The sequence below is a fragment of the Myripristis murdjan genome, chromosome 1 (genome assembly GCF_902150065.1).
Source record: "Myripristis murdjan chromosome 1, fMyrMur1.1, whole genome shotgun sequence".
Lineage (NCBI taxonomy): Eukaryota > Metazoa > Chordata > Actinopteri > Holocentriformes > Holocentridae > Myripristis > Myripristis murdjan.
In genome coordinates, this window is record NC_043980.1 from 27,157,855 (window position 1) to 27,181,182 (window position 23,328).

General features: G+C 44.6%; 1 protein-coding gene across 1 annotated transcript in view; it reads right to left on the minus strand.

The window, feature by feature from the left end:
* Nucleotides 1–926: 926 nt before the first annotated feature.
* LOC115366264 (caskin-2) overlaps nucleotides 927–23,328 on the minus strand; it is a 29,518-nt gene continuing 7,116 nt past the window's right edge. Inside the window, exons 4-22 of the mRNA XM_030061625.1 lie at nucleotides 19,367–19,512; nucleotides 19,090–19,185; nucleotides 18,872–18,993; nucleotides 18,505–18,613; nucleotides 17,755–17,863; nucleotides 17,471–17,565; nucleotides 17,149–17,263; nucleotides 16,303–16,557; nucleotides 15,813–15,911; nucleotides 15,150–15,334; nucleotides 13,521–13,602; nucleotides 11,539–11,606; nucleotides 10,233–10,340; nucleotides 9,623–9,724; nucleotides 8,866–9,004; nucleotides 6,193–7,007; nucleotides 5,394–6,069; nucleotides 3,610–4,243; nucleotides 927–2,975 (exon numbers count right to left, since the gene is read on the minus strand). Of these exons, the coding sequence (XP_029917485.1) occupies nucleotides 2,879–2,975; nucleotides 3,610–4,243; nucleotides 5,394–6,069; nucleotides 6,193–7,007; nucleotides 8,866–9,004; nucleotides 9,623–9,724; nucleotides 10,233–10,340; nucleotides 11,539–11,606; nucleotides 13,521–13,602; nucleotides 15,150–15,334; nucleotides 15,813–15,911; nucleotides 16,303–16,557; nucleotides 17,149–17,263; nucleotides 17,471–17,565; nucleotides 17,755–17,863; nucleotides 18,505–18,613; nucleotides 18,872–18,993; nucleotides 19,090–19,185; nucleotides 19,367–19,512 (4,052 nt within the window). The 3' untranslated portion in view covers nucleotides 927–2,878. The remainder of the gene's footprint in view (nucleotides 2,976–3,609; nucleotides 4,244–5,393; nucleotides 6,070–6,192; nucleotides 7,008–8,865; nucleotides 9,005–9,622; nucleotides 9,725–10,232; nucleotides 10,341–11,538; nucleotides 11,607–13,520; nucleotides 13,603–15,149; nucleotides 15,335–15,812; nucleotides 15,912–16,302; nucleotides 16,558–17,148; nucleotides 17,264–17,470; nucleotides 17,566–17,754; nucleotides 17,864–18,504; nucleotides 18,614–18,871; nucleotides 18,994–19,089; nucleotides 19,186–19,366; nucleotides 19,513–23,328) is intronic.

The following is a 23,328-nucleotide window of genomic DNA, read 5'->3' on the forward strand; positions in this document are numbered from 1 at the left end:
ACAGTGGGACTACAACTACCGTCATGCATCACAACAGATACGTTAAGGTTTGGCGACCTATTGAAAATAATAACAGTATTCTTTGACTATCTAAAACTTTCATGTACGGTGCGACACTTTTTCGTCCAAGGATGGCGAAGTTATTTGAGTGGTCACTTTGGCTTGTTGGTTGAGGTTAGGGTTAAAGTTAAGCAGAAGTTGGTTATGGTTAAAATCAGGAAAAATGCTGTAGAGAATGAATCTAAGTCAATTAGATGACGACTTCGCCATCCTAGGGAAAAATATTATATAGTGTTTATGCACGTCTGTAATCGAGGAGTCTGACTTGTAGATGGATCTTAACTGATCTTAACTGGACGCACCTCGAACTATGAATAGAAATGTTGCGTTTGCGTACATTATAACCACCTTTACAGCCTAAAATTGCGTGTAAAACTCAAAAAACTTAATAAGTGGATTTGGCTGTTATAATATCTGCTGTTACCCAGAAAGGTAAAACTAAATTCCAGGGAGAAAGATAATATCAGTCTAAAAGTGTAAACATAGCACTGCATCAGATTATATCTTAAAGGTGGATTTACATAATGCAACTTTCATGCAGTTATGAGCAGGTTTTAAATGCAACTTTAACTGCTGCTATGTCAGAAACCCAGTTCATCATTCCCACTGAATTGCCCTCTTTCAAAACCCCAATACAACTAGGCTGCAAAGAGCTAAAGTGCATTCAGCTTGCACTGTGTAAAGCCAGCCTAAGTGGCCCAAATAGAGTGGCAGTGATTCTCTGCAAAACCATATAACGATCCCCTTTGTGTTATGTTGTCATTGGCATGAAACTGGAAAATTTTTTATCTACTGAGGGAACCCAGAAATAGCCCATAACAACCCCCTGGAAGATATTATCTGTAAGCAGAACACTTGAGAGTCACTTTCGTTATAATTATACATTTATTCTGATCACAGCTGTACAGGAATGCATCGTCACAGCAGAAACACAACCTAACCCAACCATGGCACAACTTCCGTCACGACACATCCAGAACTCAACCATAAATGCACGGGCTCAGTCAGCTCACCTCCACTCAATGTTAGAATTATAATCATTATTCACATAGAACCATCTGTCTTATATATGTTATCTTTGTTTTTCAAAGAGCATAAAAATACAAGTGAACTCTTCATTGGGATGAACACTGGCGGTTGTTCCACTGTCTGGCCTACATGGGGACCACTGAACACTGGGGAGCCAGGGAGCAGAGCCAACTTATTACAGCAGATATGGGGCTTATTTGGGCTCGTACAAGGCTTCTCGATGGTTACAGAGGAGCTGCAAAGAGGGCTATTAGAGGAATCATGGGGGAATTACAAACCAACCTATAAGCTACTTCAGACATCACAGACATACAGGGAGAGGGGTCATGGGGAAACAGAGAAATTGTCAAACACTAAATAACGGAAAACTAACAATAGAAAGAAAGCAAATATCTGGAATATATGAAATAACACTACCAAGGCACAGAGAGATGCAGTTAACAGAACAGAAACAGAGGGAGGGAGGGAGGGAGGGGGGGCACGAGATGGAAGGTGGGCGGATTAGAGGCAGTCTCACTAACCAACACTAGAGGGAGCTCTAACAGCTCATATACCCAGGTATATTATAAAGTCTATGTATGTATACTGGATGTACTATATAAAGCATTGAAATATAGGTTTATCTTTTAAAAACACTGTTCACTGCAGCAGGACAAAGGGTTACACCGCATGTGTGTGCATGTGTGTGCATGTGTGTGTGTGTCTCTGTATGTGCGTCTGTATGCATTTATGTGTATTTGAATGTATACACGTGTAGAATTATTTCCAAGCAAATCTCCATGGGTGGAGCTTAACACCAACAAAGTAGGACAGCAGTGAGATTAAACCAATGAAATGTGTGTCTGCAGTTTGTGTGTGTGTGTGTGTGAGTGTGTGTGTGTGTGTGTGTGTGTGTGTGTGTGTGTGTGTGTCTGTCTGTCTCAGAATTCATGGAAACACATCTATCGTCTTTCTGATTGTTAGAATAACTACTGTACAAGTGGGAGGACAATGACATCAGCATCAGCAGGGACTACACACACTCATAACAACAACGTCAACAACAACAACAGCAACAACAACAACATGAACGGAGACAACACACACAGATCAGGATCAGTCCAGCTAACCACAATCCTCCACTCATACAGAAGAGAAATATAGGCTACCATTCACCTGGAAAAATGCATTCTTTGACATCACATTAATAAGACACCTGCAGAAAGGCGCCTGTCTTTCTATGTGCTTGTAATTCTTTTTAAACTCTGTCTCGTATCTCATCTGTATGCAACCCGTCTATCTGTGTGCCTGTCTGTCTGCCCCCTCAGTCAGTCAGTTTGTGTGCTTATTTTTGCAAGCAATATGCTTATCTGTCTGTCTGCCTGTCTGACTGGGTAAGCGTCTCTGTCCTGGCCAGAGTCTGTATAGATAAAATGATGAGGAAAAGTGATTGTGCTTCTCTGTCCACACGGCCATCTGAGGCGGGGCTGTGACTTGCTGGGCTGTAGAGGTCAGAGGTTGTGTGGGAGCGGCCTCCGCGCAGATAGAGGTGCACTGGAGCTATGTCGCTCTACATCTACTACACCAGAAGAAGAGGACTCCCTCTTTAGTATTCAAGGTTACATGGGAAGCGCTCACACAGTGGGGGCATGAGCAAAACTCACACACACACTCGCGCGCACAATCTCACACCCACACACAAAGAGTGCGAGCACTGAGCCTCGGGGGAGTTTTCTTATGACACCTATACTTGAGCAGGGGAAGGGGGAGAAGAGGGGAAGAACTTGTCATGAAGATATTGGGCAGGAGATCAGTCCAGCATCGCGTCCAGTTGGTCTGCCAAGTCGTCAAACATGCTGCCAATGTCGTCCAGGATGGAGACTGTTGTCTTTTTGCTGGGCAGGGAGCTGAGGGAGGAAGGATACAACAGAAAGGAAGAGGTTAGTTGTATGTGGCAGACAACACAGTTGCAGCAGCAGGATATATAGTAAGGTAGAGCTTATGTGTCCCTCACCATATCCCACCTGAGATCAGAACACTGCAGTGTCACTGTATACTTTGTTACGTGATATGAACAAGAAGCACTCAGTTGAGCAAATATTTTCATCAAGGTTCCAAAAGAAAGTTACAGCCATATTTCTGCTAAGCCACGCCCCTTTTGGCAATAACGTTGTCATAGGATACCGGCCTTTTGGCCAATCAATGGAGAAAGTTGGTCAGTGCCGACTTGCTGATGACAAACCTCTCCATATCGTTTAGAAGCTACGGCCCTGTTTGTATGTTTGTACCTGTATTATAATGGCCCTTGGGGCTGACTGGCCCAAACAGTTCATCACTTCTTCATTGGCCTATGACCAACTGTACCACCAAGTTTCATGCAAATTTGATTTTATGCTGCAGACAGACGGACGGACAGACAGACCTACAGGGATGATCACATAACCCCTTGCTGTTGTTTATATCTCCTTGGCGTAGGTAAATTGTTGCAGAGACTAATAGTAAAAAAATCTGAAAGAAGTGGACAGATGTCTAAATACTCACTCATTCTGTGTGTCCTCCTGTTTGATGTTATGTTCTACAGCCTGCAAAGCTGCAGCCAAGGAAGCACTGGTCTCCTCTAAACGTTGATGCGCCTCCCCCTCTTCACCTCCCTTGACTTGACCCTCCACCTCCTCTTCCTCTCCCTCTTTTCTTGTGTGCTTCTTCTCCATCTCTCTTTGATGCTCCTCCTCTACTCTCTTCCTCTCCTCCTCCTCTTGTTCTTTGCGCCTCTTGTCCTCCCTCTCTCTTCTCTTGTCCTCCTCCTCTCTCCTTCTGTCCTCTTCATCCTCTGCCTCCTTTAATCCCAGCAGATCAATGGAGAGGCCGGCAATGGATGAACGGGGCGGTTTGACAGGGTGGGGGGAGGGCGTGGAGGGACTCTGGGCCGGAGAGGGGGAGGCAAGGGGAAGTCCTGGAGACAGGGATGGGGCAGAAGGGGTATCCGGAGCTGGAAGTGGGGAGGAAGGGAGAGGAGGAGAGGATTTGAAGGCAGGGGTTGGACTGGCTGCTGCTGGGCTGGTAGCAACAGGGCTGGGAGTCATGGCAGCTGAAGCCACCGCTGCTTTGCCTGGTTTGGGTGCTGTCGGAGGACCGCGGGGCTTCGGAGATACAGGAGGAGGGACACGCTTCGCCTCTAGTGAGGGGAGAACAGTGTAAGTCTTCTTGTAGGACATTTATTTCTATGTAATGGTTTTGTTACAGCTTTGCTTTAACCCTTTATCGGGCAAGTGACTATTTTTGGTCATTTCAAAAATTTTACATATCAGGCCCATCCCCTGTCTCAGTTAGTTCAATAATCATTTGGTCTTCACCCAGCCAATCAGCAAAGATCGCTCTACATCCCAGGTCACATGATTGTGGCATCTGACCAATCTCATTGGCTTTGATTTTCTATAGGAAAATGAAAATTTTAGAAATTTTTTTTATAAAAGTAATAAAGTCATGTCATGTTCACTAATAAGTGTCTTTGTCTCTACAACATACAAGGTGGTAGCTGGCACGACTCCAACAGCTTAAGTCAATAAGTTCTTCTTAGAGTTCCAAAAGGGCAAAAATTATAGCAATATTACTCCATGCAACGTAATTGAAGTCTTTAAAAGCCAAACCACTCAGGATGAGATCGTTCAGCTTCAGAGAAGTCTAAAGAACAATACTCATTATCTTGAGTTGTTTCAGAAAAAGCTAGTGTGCTAGATACCTTCCTGTCAGTAGATAACTGACCCTTTTTTCGCAGTTAAGTGTTCCTTTAAACTATAATTCACAATATTTCATATAAATAAATGTTTTCCTAACAACACCACGCAATAGTGATTCATCCTATACCTACTTCATGAAAGTTTTACATTTGCTGACCTAAACAGACATGAAAGAGTCCTTATTTCTTGGTAAAACCCCTCTACTGCACAGGAGGTGATCTCTTTTTATATTTATGCAAGCATAAATATAACACTTGGTTTGGAATGAATACAATAAGACAGAAGGATTAAAAGAAGCCAGAGTCTACTAAGCATCTTTATTATTACAGTATTTTGGGCCAGTGTCTACACAGCAGAGTGCCTAAGCAGCGACAGCTTATCACCGATGGTGTCACCAAAGTCAAGAAAAACAAGGCTCTTTGGCATTATCATTTTAAAGTGATGTCTAACTATGGACTCCTACAGACAAACAGCCCTGACACAGAAGCAAAACCATGACAGACTAGATGGAAAATGATTGGTTTTGTGTGTGTGTGTGTGTGTGTGTGTGTGTGTGTGTGTGTGTGTGTGTGTGTGTGTGTGTCTCACCGGGGCTTTGTGCAGTATCAATATTATCGGGGCCAGGTATGGGGACCCTGCGAGTCGGAGTCGGGGGGTCAGCTTGTGACTTCCTCAGGGCGACTGTGGACGGTTTAGGTGAGACAGGCGGCTTCAGAGACTTTCTGGCCTCCATCCATTCACAGCTCTCCCTGTTGGTCTCCAGTCTATCAGAGGCCTCTGACACCGGCCTCCGCCTCAGGACTACACCGCCGTTCTGCTGCGGCTCATCAACATTTTGATTTGGTTGACTGCTGGGAGAGTCTGATTGGCTAACGCTGCTGGTGGCAGGCTGGAGTTGGCTATTGCTTTGATTTTGTAATTGCTCAGAAGTGCGTGGTCGCCTGCGGATGGTGTCAGACCCGGTTGTCATGGTAACAACGGTGGAAGCCGTGGTTGCAGGTGCATCAGAGTCTGTTTTCAGAGGGCGGGGCTTCCTTCTGAGTGTCGCTGTGCCATCTGCAACTTCTGATGGCGATGTGACGACAGTGGAGCGGGGCCGGGGCTCTGGCCGTGGCTGGGCTGGTTGTTGAGGTAAGGGGTCAGTTTGATCACTGGGGAAACCCTCTACTGGTCCACTGATGGTTCTGCGCCGACTGATGACATCATCCTCCTCAGAACCAAGACCACCTGCACCTGTCTGGCGACGAAGCATAGCCGGACTCACCTGGAGAACGTAAGACTGTTATGTCATTGCACATACAGTTCACATTGCTGATACACAAACACAACGCTAACAGCCACCCACACATGCACGCACACACAAAAAAAAACACTCAGTGACAGACACCTGTAAATAGCTGCTGCTTCCAAGGTTCCTGGGCAGGGTTTTGGCTCCGCCCCCAATGGATGTTTCCAACATGGCGGCGAGGCTGCGGACACTGCCAGAGGCCCCCTCTGATCTCTCCAGACCTTGAGCCCTTAAAGCCGAACCCAGACTTCCACAGTCACTGGCTCGCCGCTCACGATAGTTTGGCAGCCCTAGTAGCCCCTCCCCCTGTCCCTCCACCTCCCCATCACCCCCTGTAATGGAAGAACAGGATCGTTTGGGTGGTGTTGGGGGCCGGCCTTTCCTGCGGGGGCGGAGCGTGACAGACGACTGGCTGCGATTGACAGTGATATCGTTAGGGGTGGGAGTACGGGCAGAGCTGCTGCGGCACACGGTGGCATATCTAGGGCTGGAGTCTGTCTCCGAAGAGGATCCGCCAGTCAAACTGTGAGTTCTCCTTCGGTCCTCCTCGTCACTGGGCAGGCGTAGCAGCGGGACTGACGAATCTGCTGCGGACGTTTGGGCAGAGGGACGTGGCCGGGCCCTGGGGGAAGCCTGCTGGGTCCGAGCGTGTGTGGGGGTTTGTGGTGGAGTTTGTGTTGGAGTGTGGGGCGGGGTCTGGGAATGTGTGGGACCTGGGCGAGGTTTGGCGAGCGGGCTAGGGGCGATGTCCCTCTGCTTCCGCCCCTCCCTCCGTGGCAAGCCACCCTCCGAGCCTGTGCTGCCCCCTGGGCTGGACGGAGGGGTGCTGGGGCTCAGGGGAAGCTCTGAACCACTTTCTCCTCTCTGTAGCTCCTTCAGCCTCCTTACTCCCAACATGAGCTTCTTCTGATGGCCTGAGGAATGGCAGGGGTGGGGAATGGGAAGAATGAAGACATAGTTATTGTGAGATTTGGTTTATAGTTCTATCACAGGTTCAGCGAAGTTTTAGAAATGTATTTTATTAAAATAAAGCACTAATGCACATTATCAAAGCAATCTAAACTAATCATGCGTGCCATTTTCATGCAATGGCATGCATGCACATCAAAGGTCATATACAGTACAGGCCAAAAGTTTGGACACACCTTCTCATTCAATGCGTTTTCTTTATTTTCATGACTATTTACATTGTAGATTCTAACTGAAGGAATCAAAACTATGAATGAACACATGTGGAGTTATGTACTTAACAAAAAAAGGTGAAATAACTGAAAACATGTTTTATATTCTAGTTTCTTCAAAATAGCCACCCTTTGCTCTGATTACTGCTTTGCACAACCTTGACATTCTCTCGATGAGCTTCATGATGTAGTCACCTGAAATGGTTTTCACTTCACAGGTGTGCCTTATCAGGGTTAATTAGTGGAATTTCTTGCTTTATCAATGGGGTTGCGACCATCAGTTGTGTTGTGCAGAAGTCAGGTTACTGCACAGCCGACAGCCCTATTTGACAACTGTTAAAACTCATATTATGGCAAGAACCAATCAGCTAACTCAAGAAAAACGAGTGGCCATCATTACCTTAAGAAATGAAGGTCAGTCAGTCCGGAAAATTGCAAAAACTTTAAATGTGTCCCCAAGTGGAGTCGCAAAAACCATCAAGCGCTACAACGAAACTGGCACACATGAGGACCGACCCAGGAAAGGAAGACCAAGAGTCACCTCTGCTTCTGAGGACAAGTTCATCCGAGTCACCAGCCTCAGAAATCACAAGTTAACAGCAGCTCAGATCAGAGACCAGATAAATGCCACACAGAGTTCTAGCAGCAGACCCATCTCTAGAACAACTGTTAAGAGGAGACTGTGCCAATCAGGCCTTCATGGTCAAATAGCTGCTAGGAAACCACTGCTAAGGAGAGGAAACAAGCAGAAGAGATTTGTTTGGGCCAAGAAACACAAGGAATGGAAATTAGACCAGTGGAAATCTGTGCTTTGGTCTGATGAGTCCAAATTTGAGATCTTTGGTTCCAACCGCCGTGTCTTTGTGAGACGCAGAAAAGGTGAACGGATGGATTCCACATGCCTGGTTCCCACTGTGAAGCATGGAGGAGGAGGTGTGATGGTGTGGGGGTGTTTTGCTGGTGACACTGTTGGGGATTTATCCAAAATTGAAGGCACACTGAACCAGCATGGCTACCACAGCATCCTGCAGCGACATGCCATCCCATCCGGTTTGCGTTTAGTTGGACCATCATTTATTTTTCAACAGGACAATGAGCACAAACACACCTCCAGGCTGTGTAAGGGCTATTTGACCAAGACGGAGAGTGATGGAGTGCTGCGGCAGATGACCTGGCCTCCACAGTCACCAGACCTGAACCCAATCCAGATGGTTTGGGGTGAGCTGGACCGCAGAGTGAAGGCAAAGGGGCCAACAAGTGCTAAACACCTTTGGGAACTCCTTCAAGACTGTTGGAAAACCATTTCAGTTGACTACCTCTTGAAGCTCATGGAGAGAATGCCAAGAGTGTGCAAAGCAGTAATCAGAGCAAAGGGTGGCTATTTTGAAGAAACTAGAATATAAAACATGTTATCAGTTATTTCACCTTTTTTTGTTAAGTTCATAACTCCACATGTGTTCATTCATAGTTTTGATGCCTTCAGTTAGAATCTACAATGTAAATAGTCATGAAAATAAAGAAAACGCATTGAATGAGAAGGTGTGTCCAAACTTTTGGCCTGTACTGTATGTGTACATGTGCTGTGTCTTACCGAGCTTGCTAATGCCAATCTCCTGCAAGTCCTCCAGGCTGATGTCTGAGATGAAGTCAATATTCTCGTAGCCATTCTGGACCAGCACCTGGTAGTACTGACTAAGACCCAGATGAGACAGCCACTCCGCCAGATTGGCCTACACACACACACACACACACACACACACATATAAAAAGCCACAGACACAGTGTATTACAGAGAAAGTTGTCCCCAAAAAACCAAAACAAAACAAACAAAAAAAGATATTTTCCCCCTTGCCCAAAATGCATAACTCACAGCCCTCTGGGATGAAGTGTTTCATTGGGAACTATTTCTGCCAAGGAACATGGGAACCCTAAATTCATACTCCTTTGGTGTAGATAACATACAGTTTTACAGAGTTCTTTGGCAGGAAATAATTCCCAAAGAAATGTTTTGCCCCCAAGGACCTATGTCTTTTTTTTCTGGTAACAGCTGTTGCTGCTGAGTTTATCACAGGTAAATCTGTATGAGTTTGAACTCCACAAAAAAGTACTCATCCAGGGCCGTTGTACTGGGGAGACAAGGGAGGTTGTGTCAGACTGGAAACCACACAAAATCAGATAGAAGCTATCTGGATGGATACACTGCACTAGGGCTATGTGGAAAAATTTCCTTTTTTATTCTGGATGAAATGTTCCTTTAATGTCTCTCTCTTGTGATATGTCAACGCAGAAGTCTCAGACAGGACATTTCTCCTCTTGTGGTTTGTACTTGCTGTACGTCAGAGCCTTACAGGCTTGTGGTCTGGCAGCCAGTCTGTGGAGGGCAACTTGCTGATCTCTGAGGTGAGCTTCTTCCGATGCCCAGGCTTCATGACCCCAATCGCCGTCAAGTCCTTCAACACAAAGCACACTTAGTCACACCAGGAACTCGCCACAACACTCTAGGTGTTTTCAAGAATGTTAACCATTTTCTGCATACGTTTGACATTGGTACATGAGCTGCGTGTGATATGCCTTCAGGAAAACTCTGCTTTGGATAATCACTGGTGAGTGTCCCCTGCCCTTAGGGGGTTTACGTCATACCACTGTGTCTGCTTCAATATACACACGCACACACACACGCACAATGACACAAACACACTTGGGGACAAACGCACAGCAGTATTTACAGCACGGATTGGAGCACACAACTATGTTTGAACACAGGTATGTAAATGAAGCAGACAGCGAATGATAAGTGACTGGTTGAGGCTCAGGACTCACACCAGGGTCAGGTGACAGAGACAGGAGGGTCATGATGACATCATCCAGGTCAGTGGGGAGCTGATTTGAGAGCTGTGCTGGGCGGAGCCTTGACAGACAAGGGGCGGGGCGGGAGGGGTCAGGGGGTCATGACCTTACCTCAGGGGTCATGCGGCTAATGGTGTCTAGATCATATCCCGCGGTGAGGAAGTGGGTGGTGTAGAACTGCAGCTGAAACTCACCCAGCCACGCCACTACTGCCTGCTTCTAGAACACAGAACACAAAACACTACTGCCTGCTTCTAGAACACAGAACACAAAACACTACTGCCTGCTTCTAGAAGAGTTGTAGAACTGCTGGTTCTAGAACACAACAGAAACCTGCTCTAGAACACAGAATGGACACCTGTTCTAGAAAACAGCACAGAAACCTCCTCAGAAACTGTTCTAGAACAAATATATATACATATATATATATATATACATATGTATATATTATATAAAACATTCAGCTTCTAGGACACACAGCACTACAGCTGCCTCTGGAAAACAGGACAATACCAGTGCCATGTTTCCATGGCACATGATGCAGAGACAAGGCTAAGGATGATGCTGCCAAAAACACGGCTGTTTCTAACACACTGCCACTAGCATGCACAAGACAGACCACTAGAGGTGTCTAAGGAAGAGAATACCTGATTTTTCTAGAATACACATTACTCCCACACAATACGCCTGTCTGTTTCAGGGACACGCTCATTTAAAAAGCAAGATACAAAAAACAGTTTTAAAGAACAAATTAATAACGAATACATCACATAAAACATTTCAACGTAGGCAAATTAGGCAGTTTTTACGAGTTTGGCATGCACGGTGAATGTCTTAAATGACATTCAGTGTCTTACGATGTTCAACCACAGGCCACAATCTCAGTAAATGAGATCTATTATGCAGACACAAAGCAACACTTTTTTTCTATGACACGGAACACTGCTGTCTCCTGGCAACGAGGAAACACTTGCTTCTAGAGTGCCACTACTGCACACAGAACACACACTGAGAATAATCCTCTAGTACACAGAACACACAGCACTGCTGGCAGGTTCTAGAGCAGAGTGGCAGCGTGTGGGTGCCTGGTGTCTAAGGGTGGTGTGAGGGCAGGAGGGTGGGTGAAGGGACAGAAGGCAAGGCAGCAATTGAACTCCATGATGTGTCTGTCGCCCTGCCTGTCGCCATGGTAACACACTCAGTCGGAAAGACTGTAGTGACATGCCCGTCCTCCGGGGGGCAGTGCAGGATGTCATCTGTTCAGTGGCAACACCACTCTGGCAGATAGCCCTCCAAACCTGCTTAACCCCACCCCTGCAAGATGGACCTTTCTCAAACCAAGCACTTGTTGAGCAGAAACAGAAGCAACAGAGTGAGGAGGTTCCAAAGAGAACCCATTTGCTTTCGCAAAACTCACTTTCCCATCATCCTCCTCTGCCTTCCGCTCAAATGACCGCTGCTCGTGAACTGTGCAACTCGAGGAACCTGAAGAGGCGAGGGGCAAGAGGAAGAAATAAGAGACAAAAAGGATAAATGTGATTACTTTCATTTCACTCTACTGCTTTATCACACTCAATTACTACATTAAACACAGGTCATAATTTGGACAGATGCACCTTTAAAACAAAGCCTATGCCAGGTTTTATCCTCCTTAACCCTCTTTAAGCTCTTGGGGTGATGACTGAGACATTTTTAGTTAATAACAAATATGTGCCAAACTCCATAGTATTCATACATAGCTTGCTGATTCAAACACTATAGAACTATGTAACTGGTATTATCAAATGGTACATAATATGCACTATATGGTGATAAGTAGCAGAGAAATTGTAGTGACTATCTAAAATAACACTGCTGGTGTCCTTTAAAGGGATAATCCAAAAGATTTTTTTTTCCTATTTTGGTAATACCTTTTGTGATAAGCAGTCATAGCTATTGTGTTTTGCACTGCACTTCCCAGCAATTACTTTATAACAGTGTCACCAGTAGTTTGACGTCACTGGACTTGCCCTAAAAGACCACATCTGTAGCTCTCCTCAGTCCCCTCTGATATCTGAGTGCTTTTCATCTTCAAAAAGCAATGCCAATGTTCACCCTACTTTTAGCTCTAGGACAGCCTTTTTAGTATGTGTGCCTTCCTCTCAGCAATTAATCTATTTCATTTTGCTTGGATCCACTGAAGCAGTTTGAATTTCTGTGGTTACTGGTCTATTCTTTGCCTCCTCAGCTATTCTAGCCATAATGGATCATGCAGCTAAATTCTTATTGTATTTATTCCAACGAATGCTGCTGCTGCTGCTATTGGATTAAAGAGCATCTCCTCCTCTGTGTGCTGATTTCCCCAAAGAAAGTTAAAGGCAGCAAAAGTAGCAAATATAAAAGCTTTCATGAACTGAATGTGGATTAAATCACTATTGTGTTCAACTGGCAGTGGAGAGCAGCAAAGCTGACAATCACTAATACAACGAGAAGAGTGCACTAAGTAGAGTATAAATCTCCGCCAGGAGTATCTCCACTTCTCCAGTGCTCAGAGTTGGCACTCAGCTGAGGTATAAAACAGGTTTTTCAAAGGTTTTGAATCACTGGGACCACAAGAGGTTGTGGTGATTTTGGCTGACAGCCCCAGTAGTATGTGAGATTAGACACACACACACACACACACACACAGAAAATAGTGTTTTCTCTACCATTGTAAGACTTTTGAGCAGCGCCCAAGTCGATTGAATAGAAACTATGGAAAAAAGTTATTAATACACAGTGCTCAATTTAACAAAATCAAACTAATAAAAACATTTTTCCCATCTGTCTGTGGATGTGCAGTCTTCTAGGCATACCCTCACAGAAATGCTACCAAGTCAAATATGAATTTGCACTTTCCAAAAGGAAAAGGGCTGCTATGCCACCATTTTGGTAGAAGTCTAGTAACTCTGCCTTCACTAATGTTCTTGAAAACCACAGTCAGGTCAGCTCTGGCTTCGAGAGAGAAAGAGAGAGAGAGAGAGAGAGAGAGAGAGAGAGAGAGAGAGAGAGAGCAGTGGTTGAGCAAGCTAGAAAGTTAATGAAGAGAGGGCCCAGTGGTAGCAAGAACAAACATTTTTCAATGGTGCTGAATCACTGCAAACACAAGAGGTTTTTCAACAAACAGTCATAACTGTGCTCAAAACATTTTAGGCTGATAGGTCCAGTAGTAAGTGAGATTAGCTGTGGACAGACACACAGACACAGACACAGACACACACACACACACACACACACACACACACACACACACACACCCAAATGCAATATCCCTTCCAGGCTACTGCCTGGCGGAGATGAAAAATGTCACAGATTATCAGTTTAAGAGTGTGCAGGCTGGAGTTGCCTATATCTTGTGCCGGTGTGAGTTTGTATGCTTACTGGCTGACTGCTCCACAGACTGGGACTGCTCCATGAGATGCTCCTTAGCTTTTACTGACTGAGACAGCACGGTGGCCAGGAGCTAAAAGACACAAAAACATGCTCATACATACATACAGGCACACGCGCACAAACACACACAAACACACACACACACACACACACAAACCCACACAGAGGCCCAATAAAACATTTACTCAAGCATAATCATTAGGCTCCCAGAGGTGCCATGTGACTCAGCTCAGTGGACTGAGTGTACATGCCATATTATAGCACATCAAGTTAGATTCTGGCTCTCAACCCATGTCATCTCCACAGTTTCCCCTGAATCTTCTGTCACTTAAAAATAGATAATGTCCCTCCAGCATAATATGGGCAACACCATCCAACTTTGTGATACCATTATTATTTTTAATGGATTAATCCGAGATAGACTAGCGATATCCAGTGGTGAAAATTAATTCAAAATGCACTGGAGGTTTTTTGCAAAGAAGACCTCCAGGCAGAACGACATCACAGAGTACGAAATAAATGAACACTAGGCTGTGGAAGAAAGTTAGGCCGCACACAGCAATGCAAATAAGCGTTGAAACACCTATATCTCTGGCCTGTTCTCTATCTAGACTACTGTGGGCGAGTTAGTGGAGCTGTACAGTGGGCCAGCTGAATGTGATAATGAGTGTATATTTTTGTGTAAAACATTTGGCACGACGTTGACTCACTGCAGCTTGAGACAGATAGGCTAAGGAAGCAGTTTTCAGCTCACATACCATAACTGACATACGCTTGGTCCCTAACGCATGACTTCATTATCATCTTATAATGGATGTGCAGCCAGAGAGGCCTGGGGAAGTAAAGCACTGCTAATCTGTCTGTGACATTACCAGCAGTCTCAGTAAAACCATCAAGATAACGGCTTAAGGAGGAATATCTGCAAATAGAACAAATGAAGAGCGCAGGGTTTAAAATAACGTTGATTACCATGTTTACATGTCAGACTCAAATCAAAGACATATTAATACCATTAACTAAGATGCTGATTTCTCCACGCAGCACAACAGATAGCGATAAATGTTAAGACATATCTTGTGTTGAGAAGTAACACAAATGTGTGTTGTCTAGTCCTACAGCTGTGTTGAAACAAACACATAATTTTTTTCGAGATGGTCCCATGATCCAAACTAGCAGCTGAGAAACATTCCCTGAAAAACATGAAATGGTCACGATGCACAAAGGCAGACTCCTCCTGGAATGATCTAATTTGGCTGAAACAGTGCAACCAACAGTGCACACATCATTTCTCGTGGATCCTAAACTGGCAGGAGCTTTTGATGTTGGCATTTACATACTTTATATTGTAGGATGGATAATAATGCCAAACAAGGAGGCCACCATCTGGTCTGCTTGGCAAAAAAATAACGAAGCTGTTCTTTTCACAACTACAAATGAAACCAACATGGAGCAGGAAGCAGAATTGTGGTTTTCTTGGTTGCTTGTTTCCTGAAAAGGCTCGACTATTTCTCATTTGCCTTTGAACTATAATTCAGGATGTTTTGCAATGATATAACTGCAACACAAACTACTGTACGCACATGCAAACTCAGAGCATACATGCAAAGAGGCTCTCACCTTGACCCCCTCTGCTTGTGCGTGCAGGCCTGGGGCGTTAAGGCCGTGTGTGTTGAGTCCTGGTGTGGGAGTCGGGTGTGGACTGGGCGCAGGCATGTTCAGAACATGTGTGTTGCCAGAGCTCTGCATACTGCCTGAGGAACGAACACTGCCAATGCTGCCCACACTGCTGCTGCGCTCCCCACCTACACAGGCACATACACACTGCAGTAAATAATATATAGGGTGAATTCCTCTTACGCATATCCTCACAATAGTGGGGTTTCCTTCAGCCTATTTTTCTGTGAATTTTGAATTTGTGCCTCAGAAAAGACCTGAATGAAAACACTATAACCCACCAACTTTGGGAACAAAAACTTTTTTATATGAGGAAACAGCAACATAGCCAGGACTTGTGGCAAGTGCTTCTGCTCTGTTTCTTGACACACCTGTCCATCCTCTGAACTGGTTGGTTGTCTAACTGTGATTATAGCCTAGAGTTGTGAACTTTGCAAAATAATTTACATCAGATAGTAGGTGGAAATGAGCACTGATATACATTTTCTTCTGCTGATTTTTATCTAAAATGAGCTTAAAATATAAATAAAATGAAAAAATATAATTTGGATGGAAACACAGCAACAGTGATGGAAACCCCAGGCATACAGATGCTGCTGGGTTTACCTGCCAGGGGTTTGCGTAGCACCCAGATGTCCTCACTGGTGCTGCTCTGCTGGCCCAGGGTGGGAGAGCCTTGGGGGCTAAGCTCTGATGCCCGTGAGCCTGTTAAGCACATACACACACATACACACATACGTACACGTGCACGCACACACACATATAAAATTATTCCCACCTGTAGTGTGTTTGTTACATTTCATTGAGATACTTGCTATAACCTCAACTATAGGTCTTAATCAACCCCTAATTAGTGTTATGTGAGCTAACGTGCTTTATATACTCATATGTAAACATGTATTACACTGTTGATAGTAATGTATACAAGCATGAAAAGCATGCTCACACACCTACATGTTTGTCTACACAGATTTGCTCCTACTGACTGTACTCAGTCCTCTGCTAATAACGGTGATCATATCAATAAAGACACTAAAAATGATTCTTATCACTAATTGAAAGTGAAACTACAGTAAAGTGATACTACAGTATGTACCTGTCTGACTTTGCTGCTCCTGAGAAGTGGAGAGAGGAGGAGTGGAGAGAGAAGGAGGAGAGAGGGGAAGTGGAACGTACCCAAAGGAGGAGAAGAGAGGAAGGGACTGTGCGCTGAGGTGAGGGGGAGGAGGGGGGGGCAGGCGCAAAGGGAGGACTTGGGAGGGGGGGTATGAGTGTCCGTTGACCGAGGCAATAGGACAGGGGTTGGGCCTGCGGAGCAGGAGAGTGTGGCACTGCTGAGAGGGGGTGTGGCCTGGACTCGAGCCAGGAGGAAGGAGGTGCAAAACAACAACACAACAACAACTCATCAGTCAACTTGAAACAAAACAAATCTAATAATATCAGAAAATGTATGAAAGTATACTGATCAAACCCAAAATATGAGAAAATGATACATCCATATATCCACAGGGGAATATATCTATATAACTTAAAATATAATAGCACTGTATCAATAAAACAAAGTGAAATATGAACAGAGGCGCAACAATCTAGCAGAGCGGGCTGGTTGGATGGCCTTGTTAACTTGGGAGGTGACAGGGGAAGCAGACATAGAGGGAGAGAGGGGGAGAGAGGGTGGACAGGCCAACAGGGGACAGTGTTTAGTCGATGGAGATGTCAGGAGATGACGGGCCAGGAAAACGAATGGGCTGCCTGAAGAGGCCAATGAAGCTGTGGCTAGCTACAACTAATGATCAGCTATAGCTACTGTGAACAACTGCTAACCTGACACACATGCACAAACACACAGCCATCCACCCACACACACACACACACACACACACACACACACACACACACATACACACACACACACACACAGAGGTGTGATGTGGGCGGTCACCTGCCCTCTTGATGACCTCCACCATGTTGGAGGGGAAGTAACCGACTCTGTCATTTCCTGTGCGGTTGTCATGAATGCAGCCTTTCCATCGCCCATCAGAATGCTGTTCCAAAACCTATCAATGGAATCACACACAGTTGGCAAATTGGCATTTTAATAACACGGCCACTTTATGAAATGATTACTGATACTATTGCTGCATTGAGCCAGCAATTCAGGAGATATTTGTAAAAGTACAATAGATGTAACACTTCAGATTGAGCCAGTTTGTGAGAAAGGGTTATACTGTCATATATGAGGGACTGTTAGTGGGTCTGTATACCGTTATGATGTCTCCAGCTTTGATGTTGAGGCTGGTGAGATCGTAGTTGTTGCAGTAATCCTTCAGTGCTCGCACCTGCATCGCTGCAGATGCATCTATAAGACAGAATTAGAGTTTGTACAACAGAGGAGAGTGGACAGAGACAAGCAGTGGACAAAGGCACAGAGGTGCATTCCTAACTGGTGGAGCAAAGAACAGCATAAAATGAGCAAAACACAGGAAAAAAAAAAACTGTAAGGAAATGCAAGGCAGGAAAGTTTGTGTGTGTGTGCTCGTCTCCTAACCTCTCAGTAGCTGTTTGATCTCCCGGCTGGCCTGTGTGGTGGTGAACTGGTTGACAATGTCCAGGGCTGTCTGACACAGGGTGTTCCTCACCCCTGCACTGATACCACTCTGGATGGGGGTGATGGAAAAGTTGAAGTTACACTCGTCTTTTTTTTTTTATCAACAACTAAAAAGAAAATACAATCCATTAGTCTGACATTAAGCCTAAAATGACTGTTTCCTGTGTGTGTCACATTCTCACAATCAGAAGTGAGCTGGGTTGCAGCCACAGTGCCGGGAAGCTACAGCAACAGCAACACTGGCAGCAGTAAGAGATGAAAGTACATGAAGCCATATGTGTGGCAGTTGAGGCATATTCAAAAACAATGATTTTCAGAGTTACTTTTTCATGTTGGTGCCATCTGCTGGGAAGTTGGAAAGGCTAGGAAGTTTGATACATAGCAAGCTAATGGTGTTAGATTATAGTTATTAGTGAAGAGAGACAGACGGGTCAAGATAGAGGAGGATGACATACAGCAAATGTCATGGTTCAGATTTGAGTCAGGAGCTTCACATGGCATGACATGTGCCACTGGGCCATTAGGATGCCTTGAGTGCTGATAATCTAAACACACACAGGACTGTGGCTGCATTATTCCATTTGAAACTGGAGACCCAATGCATGTGTAATATGTAACCAGATAGATAGACAGACAGACAGACAGACAGACAGACAGCTAAATAGATAGATAGATAGATTGATAACTTACATCCAGCAGCAGACGTACTACCTCTGTCTTCCCACAGAGGGCAGCCTGGTGTAATGCTGTTCCAGACTCAGACTGTCTGTTTATATCTATACCAGCCTGAATCAGCAGCCTGCACGCAAACGAACACACGCATACACACACACACACACACACACACACACACACACACACACACACACACACACAAACACACGCACAAGAACTCAAATTGGACTGTTGAACCTCATTTTGCACTGTGGCCGAAGGTAAGATCATCATTCTAAGGCTATATTATGTCTAGGTTCTCTTTGACACATTGATGGCAGGTAGACAGACAGGTGGGAAGACAGACAGACAGACACTAAGTGGGGCAGACTGGAATACAAACCGTATGACATCAATGTGTCCGTTCTTGGCGGCCAAGTGGAGAGGTGACACTCCGTTGGGGTCAGAGGGTTTTGGCTCCAGCATCGCTGCACACATGTTACTGCTGAGCAGGAGCTGAACCACCTTGACAGACGGACAAACAGACAGACACACACATTAAAGCTTATACACTGTGTATGTGCGCAGCTGGGTTTTTGTTTGTGAGTGTAAACTACTCACTCCGACACGGCCAAATTCACAGGCGAGGTCCAAGGGAGTCTTCCCAGCTGAGTCTGAGATACATGGGTTGGACTGGTGTTGGAGCAACATCTCTGACTGAAACACACACACACACACACACACACACACACACACATACACACACACGTCCGCATTTTACTTCGGCAATTTTCTGGCTTGGGAACAAATGATTCATGCATCCACAGGTGCACATAACACACACCTCACATAAACAAACGCACAGCCACGACACATACATACACACACACAAGGTTACCCCATCATAATGTCCATGCTGAGCGGATAGGTGGAGAGGAATCTGTCCTTCATCTGATTGGCCATTGACTGATGAGCCTGCCTTCAGCAGCATTTTCATTGGCTCAGTCTTCCCCTGCCATGCAGCGTAATGTAGAGGACGCATCCCTACACAAAAACACAGACACACAAAAAACACATACAAACACACACACAGGCAGAGACACCATAAAAGAAGACACAGAAACGTGCATGAAACACAGATAGACACATACAAGACCACACAAGTACATGCACACAAACATACAAAAAAACCTTGAGAATATGAACACACATAAACGCATGCAAAAACACTCAGTCACTGTTATCCTGTCACAAAGCAGGCACACAGGCACCAGCGTGCCAGTGGCCATACAGTTTTGAGCTGGGCAGACCACAATTTGAAGCCAATCAGCAAGCAAGGCAAGGGCATAAATATGCATTATTACATGTTTTACAATGAACAGAGTCAGCCAAATCAATAAACTGTATCACAGTAGTCATTGTCATTGCTTATGCTATAAAAACAATTACGTACCAGCATAAGCTACATCACAGAACTCAAACAATTATCTCACCCTAGTTTTGTTTGGTACAATGTTACTTCTGGTTTCTAGGTATCTGAAAGTTATAGTCCTGGTCATCTTTGGATTTTTTTTTTTTTGTTTTGTTTCTTTTACTCAGATTTTGGTCATTTATTTTACATTAGTCTTAGTCAAGTTTTAGTCAGAAGCACTTTAATAATTCTAGTCCAAGTCAGTTCAGTCAATTGACACCATTGTAGAAGCACTGTTGCATTTTCTGAGCTTCATTGGCTCGTTGTTCTGGCCAGTCCGTTTGCTTGCATTAAGTTTTACTAATATTTTATCATAAGTGAGCATTTTTTGTAACACTGTATTAACTTCACACCCGAAACTATTCAAATGATAAACTGTCTCAAGTATGTCAATATTAAAGCTCATAAATAAACGGTGTGACATGCGCTCTTCTCAGCATAAATGATTGCTAGAGCTTCAGTGCATTACAGGCGAGTTTACACCAAATATTCACAACCAGACAAGTTGGCAAATGCTTGCGAAAGAGAGTCAAAACATCTGGTGTGCCACTTTCTAAAACCTGCCAGTTTACACAAACAAGATGGTGTATCGGTTCCATAGTAACAAACTGTCTTTACTTCAGTGTTTCTCTCAGCCTTTTGTAGTTGGATAGTTAGAGTAGCTTCATGCTGCCTCCACAAGAACAGAACATCAGAGTGTCATCTGTAAAATTCCAGCGTTTAATGTGTCGATTAAGGAAAATGGATGGTCTCTTCCTTGATATTCCCCATGAGGAAAATTAAGAGTTTCTTCCTCTTGAAAGTATTATGAAAGCAGCTTAAAATGGGGCAAATTTGTGTTTATTTGTGCCTGTCTATTGGTCTACCTCTGACATTTTCGTGTTGTTATTTTTCATTGGGCTAAATAAAAAAAAAAATCACTTAAATTTTTGTTTTTACCAAGCAAATAGTCAACATGATCATTTCATCATCATCATCATGAAAAAAAGGGCCGTCAACAATTTTTCATCCAAAACTTAGTCAGCAAAAGTGGTGGCCATTACTTTAGTAGTAGTCAGTAAATAGGTTAGCCAGAACCTATACTAAACTTATACTGAAATACAGCCAGAACTATTTGTCAGTTTTCTTCCTAGTCTTTATTTAAGTAGGTAAATTCAGTTGAACACCTTTGCTCTTTTCCAGTGACAGCCTACTTAAAATTCACATTTCCACACATTCACAGCTGGAAACTGCCCAGTACAACCTGTCTTCTACAGTTGGCCTGGAGCAGCTGGAACAGCTTGCTCAAGGGCAGATCAGCCATAACTGTGGAGGGAGGGGAGAGTTACTCATGCAGCCAACCACATTTTCAGAGCCAGTTCTGGGATTCCTTGAGGTCACAAACCCTCTTTTCTAACCTCTAGGGTACGGAGACCCTCATTTTTTTCAGGACTTATTTTAAGAAGTGCTAACTTAACTGTCCATTTAGCTTGCTTTATCTAAGACTAGGTAGCTTAGAGTAACTTTAGGCAGATCTGAGCAGCTGAATGCAGTAATCTTTCATTAACATTTTGGTATTGAATAGGCTGAATTGTCTAAAATAGTAAAATGTCTAAAAATGTAATCTCATCGCAAAAGTTGCTGAAAAAAATCATATTCTTCTGCTATGCAAATTTTAACAAAATAGGCTCATGAGTACTTCTCTTCGAACATTTCCATGTACAACATATGCATGTAACATCTAAAAATATCTCATCTCTCTGACTGATGCAGATAGGCTTAGAATCCTATTTACGCTTCCTGGAATTGTAAAACTGACAGGGTGACCAGTGACCCTGGGGACAATGTTGTCGGGAACCATTGTGCTCCTGGCAGGGACACCGAAGGGAAACTGGGTTCAGGCTAGGGGGCAGACATACAGCAATTCAAGAACAACCCTTTGAGTGGTTCCCAAGAGACCTAAGAAAACCTCTACCAGGAAAGGGACACTGGGGTCCACTGCTGGAGGTAAAAGTGTGGCTCTGAGACAAGTTTCTGCTGGTCAGTGGCCACCCTGTAGCACAGCTGGGCATGAAAAATCGCTAGAGAGCTATTACTTTGTGGGTCACCACCTGCAGAACAAAGGACAGAGGTCAGATGCGATGCCCACGGTAAAAGACAGCTGTGGAGCAGACCTAGGCACTGAGGGCCTCAGCAACAGAAACTGGCTATTGCACTGTGGAACGTAGTAAATTTTTTTAGGTGAATGAGTCTGAAGCCATATGTTCTGGAAACTTGAATGAAGCGAGGGACTGAGCTGTCAATTGATCACCATCTGGTGGTCAGCTAGATCACATGGCAGTGAGGCTGACAGGTCTGGCAATCCTGAACCTGTGGTGAGGGTTTGCTGAGAGTGCCTGGTTAAGAAGTGACATCATTCAGCTGTCATTTCAAGTGAGCTTCTACTGTGTCTTGGTGAAGGTTGGGGAAAATGGAGTTGGAATGGATCTTAAATGTGGTGGTCAGTCTTTCTCATGGTTCCAACCAAAGAGCTGTCTAATGGATGCTGATGGTGAGGAAGACTGTCAAGCTGAAGAGCAAGGCCTTGCACCTGGCTGGCTAGCACAAGGCTATCCCTGACTCAGCACAGAGGTCCCAGAGGGGCAGAAAGACTGCAGCTGTGGTAGTCACAGAAGTAAAAGCCTGGGTGGGAGATTAGTTTGCAGAGGAAGCAGAGGCAGAAAATTGTTTTGGTGCAGGCTCAAACACATTCTGGAAAACCTTCCTGTGACTCAAGAGATCCGGTATGGTCTAAGAAGCGGTTGGGAAACAATGATATTGTTGGAACATAGAAGGAATTCCTAAACCTGATCAACAGGAGTTGCTGGATGACTCAGAGGAGTCTGAGCCCATCTCCTTGGCAGAGGTCTCTGAGATAGTTTGGGAGCTCCACAGTGACAAGCTTCAGGGACAGACGAGATACACTCTGAAATGATTTGGCTTTTGTCGGTGTGTCATGGTTTTCATAGAGGAAGTCAAACCTTAGAGTCACTGGGGACAGCAGAGATTCCACCCTGGTTCCCTGTTCAAAGCCCAGACCAAAACTGTGACATTATCCGTTGCTTGTGTGTATTGGCTGTATTAATGTGAGACTGCTGTCAGAGCACTGTTTGAGAGAGAGATAAGCCACAAAGCAAAGCTCTTGATTTACCGGTCGATCATTGTTCTGACCCTAACCTACAGCCGTGAGATGGGTAGTGACCAAAAGATTGAGATTGTAAATGCAAGTAGGTGCAATGTGGTTTCATTGAAGGATGGCTGGACTTTTCATGATAGGATGAGGAGCTCAGCAGTCCAGCAGGACCTTGGCGTCAAGCTGCTATTCTCCACACTGGTAGGAGCCAGTGAGACACTTTGGGCACCTGTTCAAG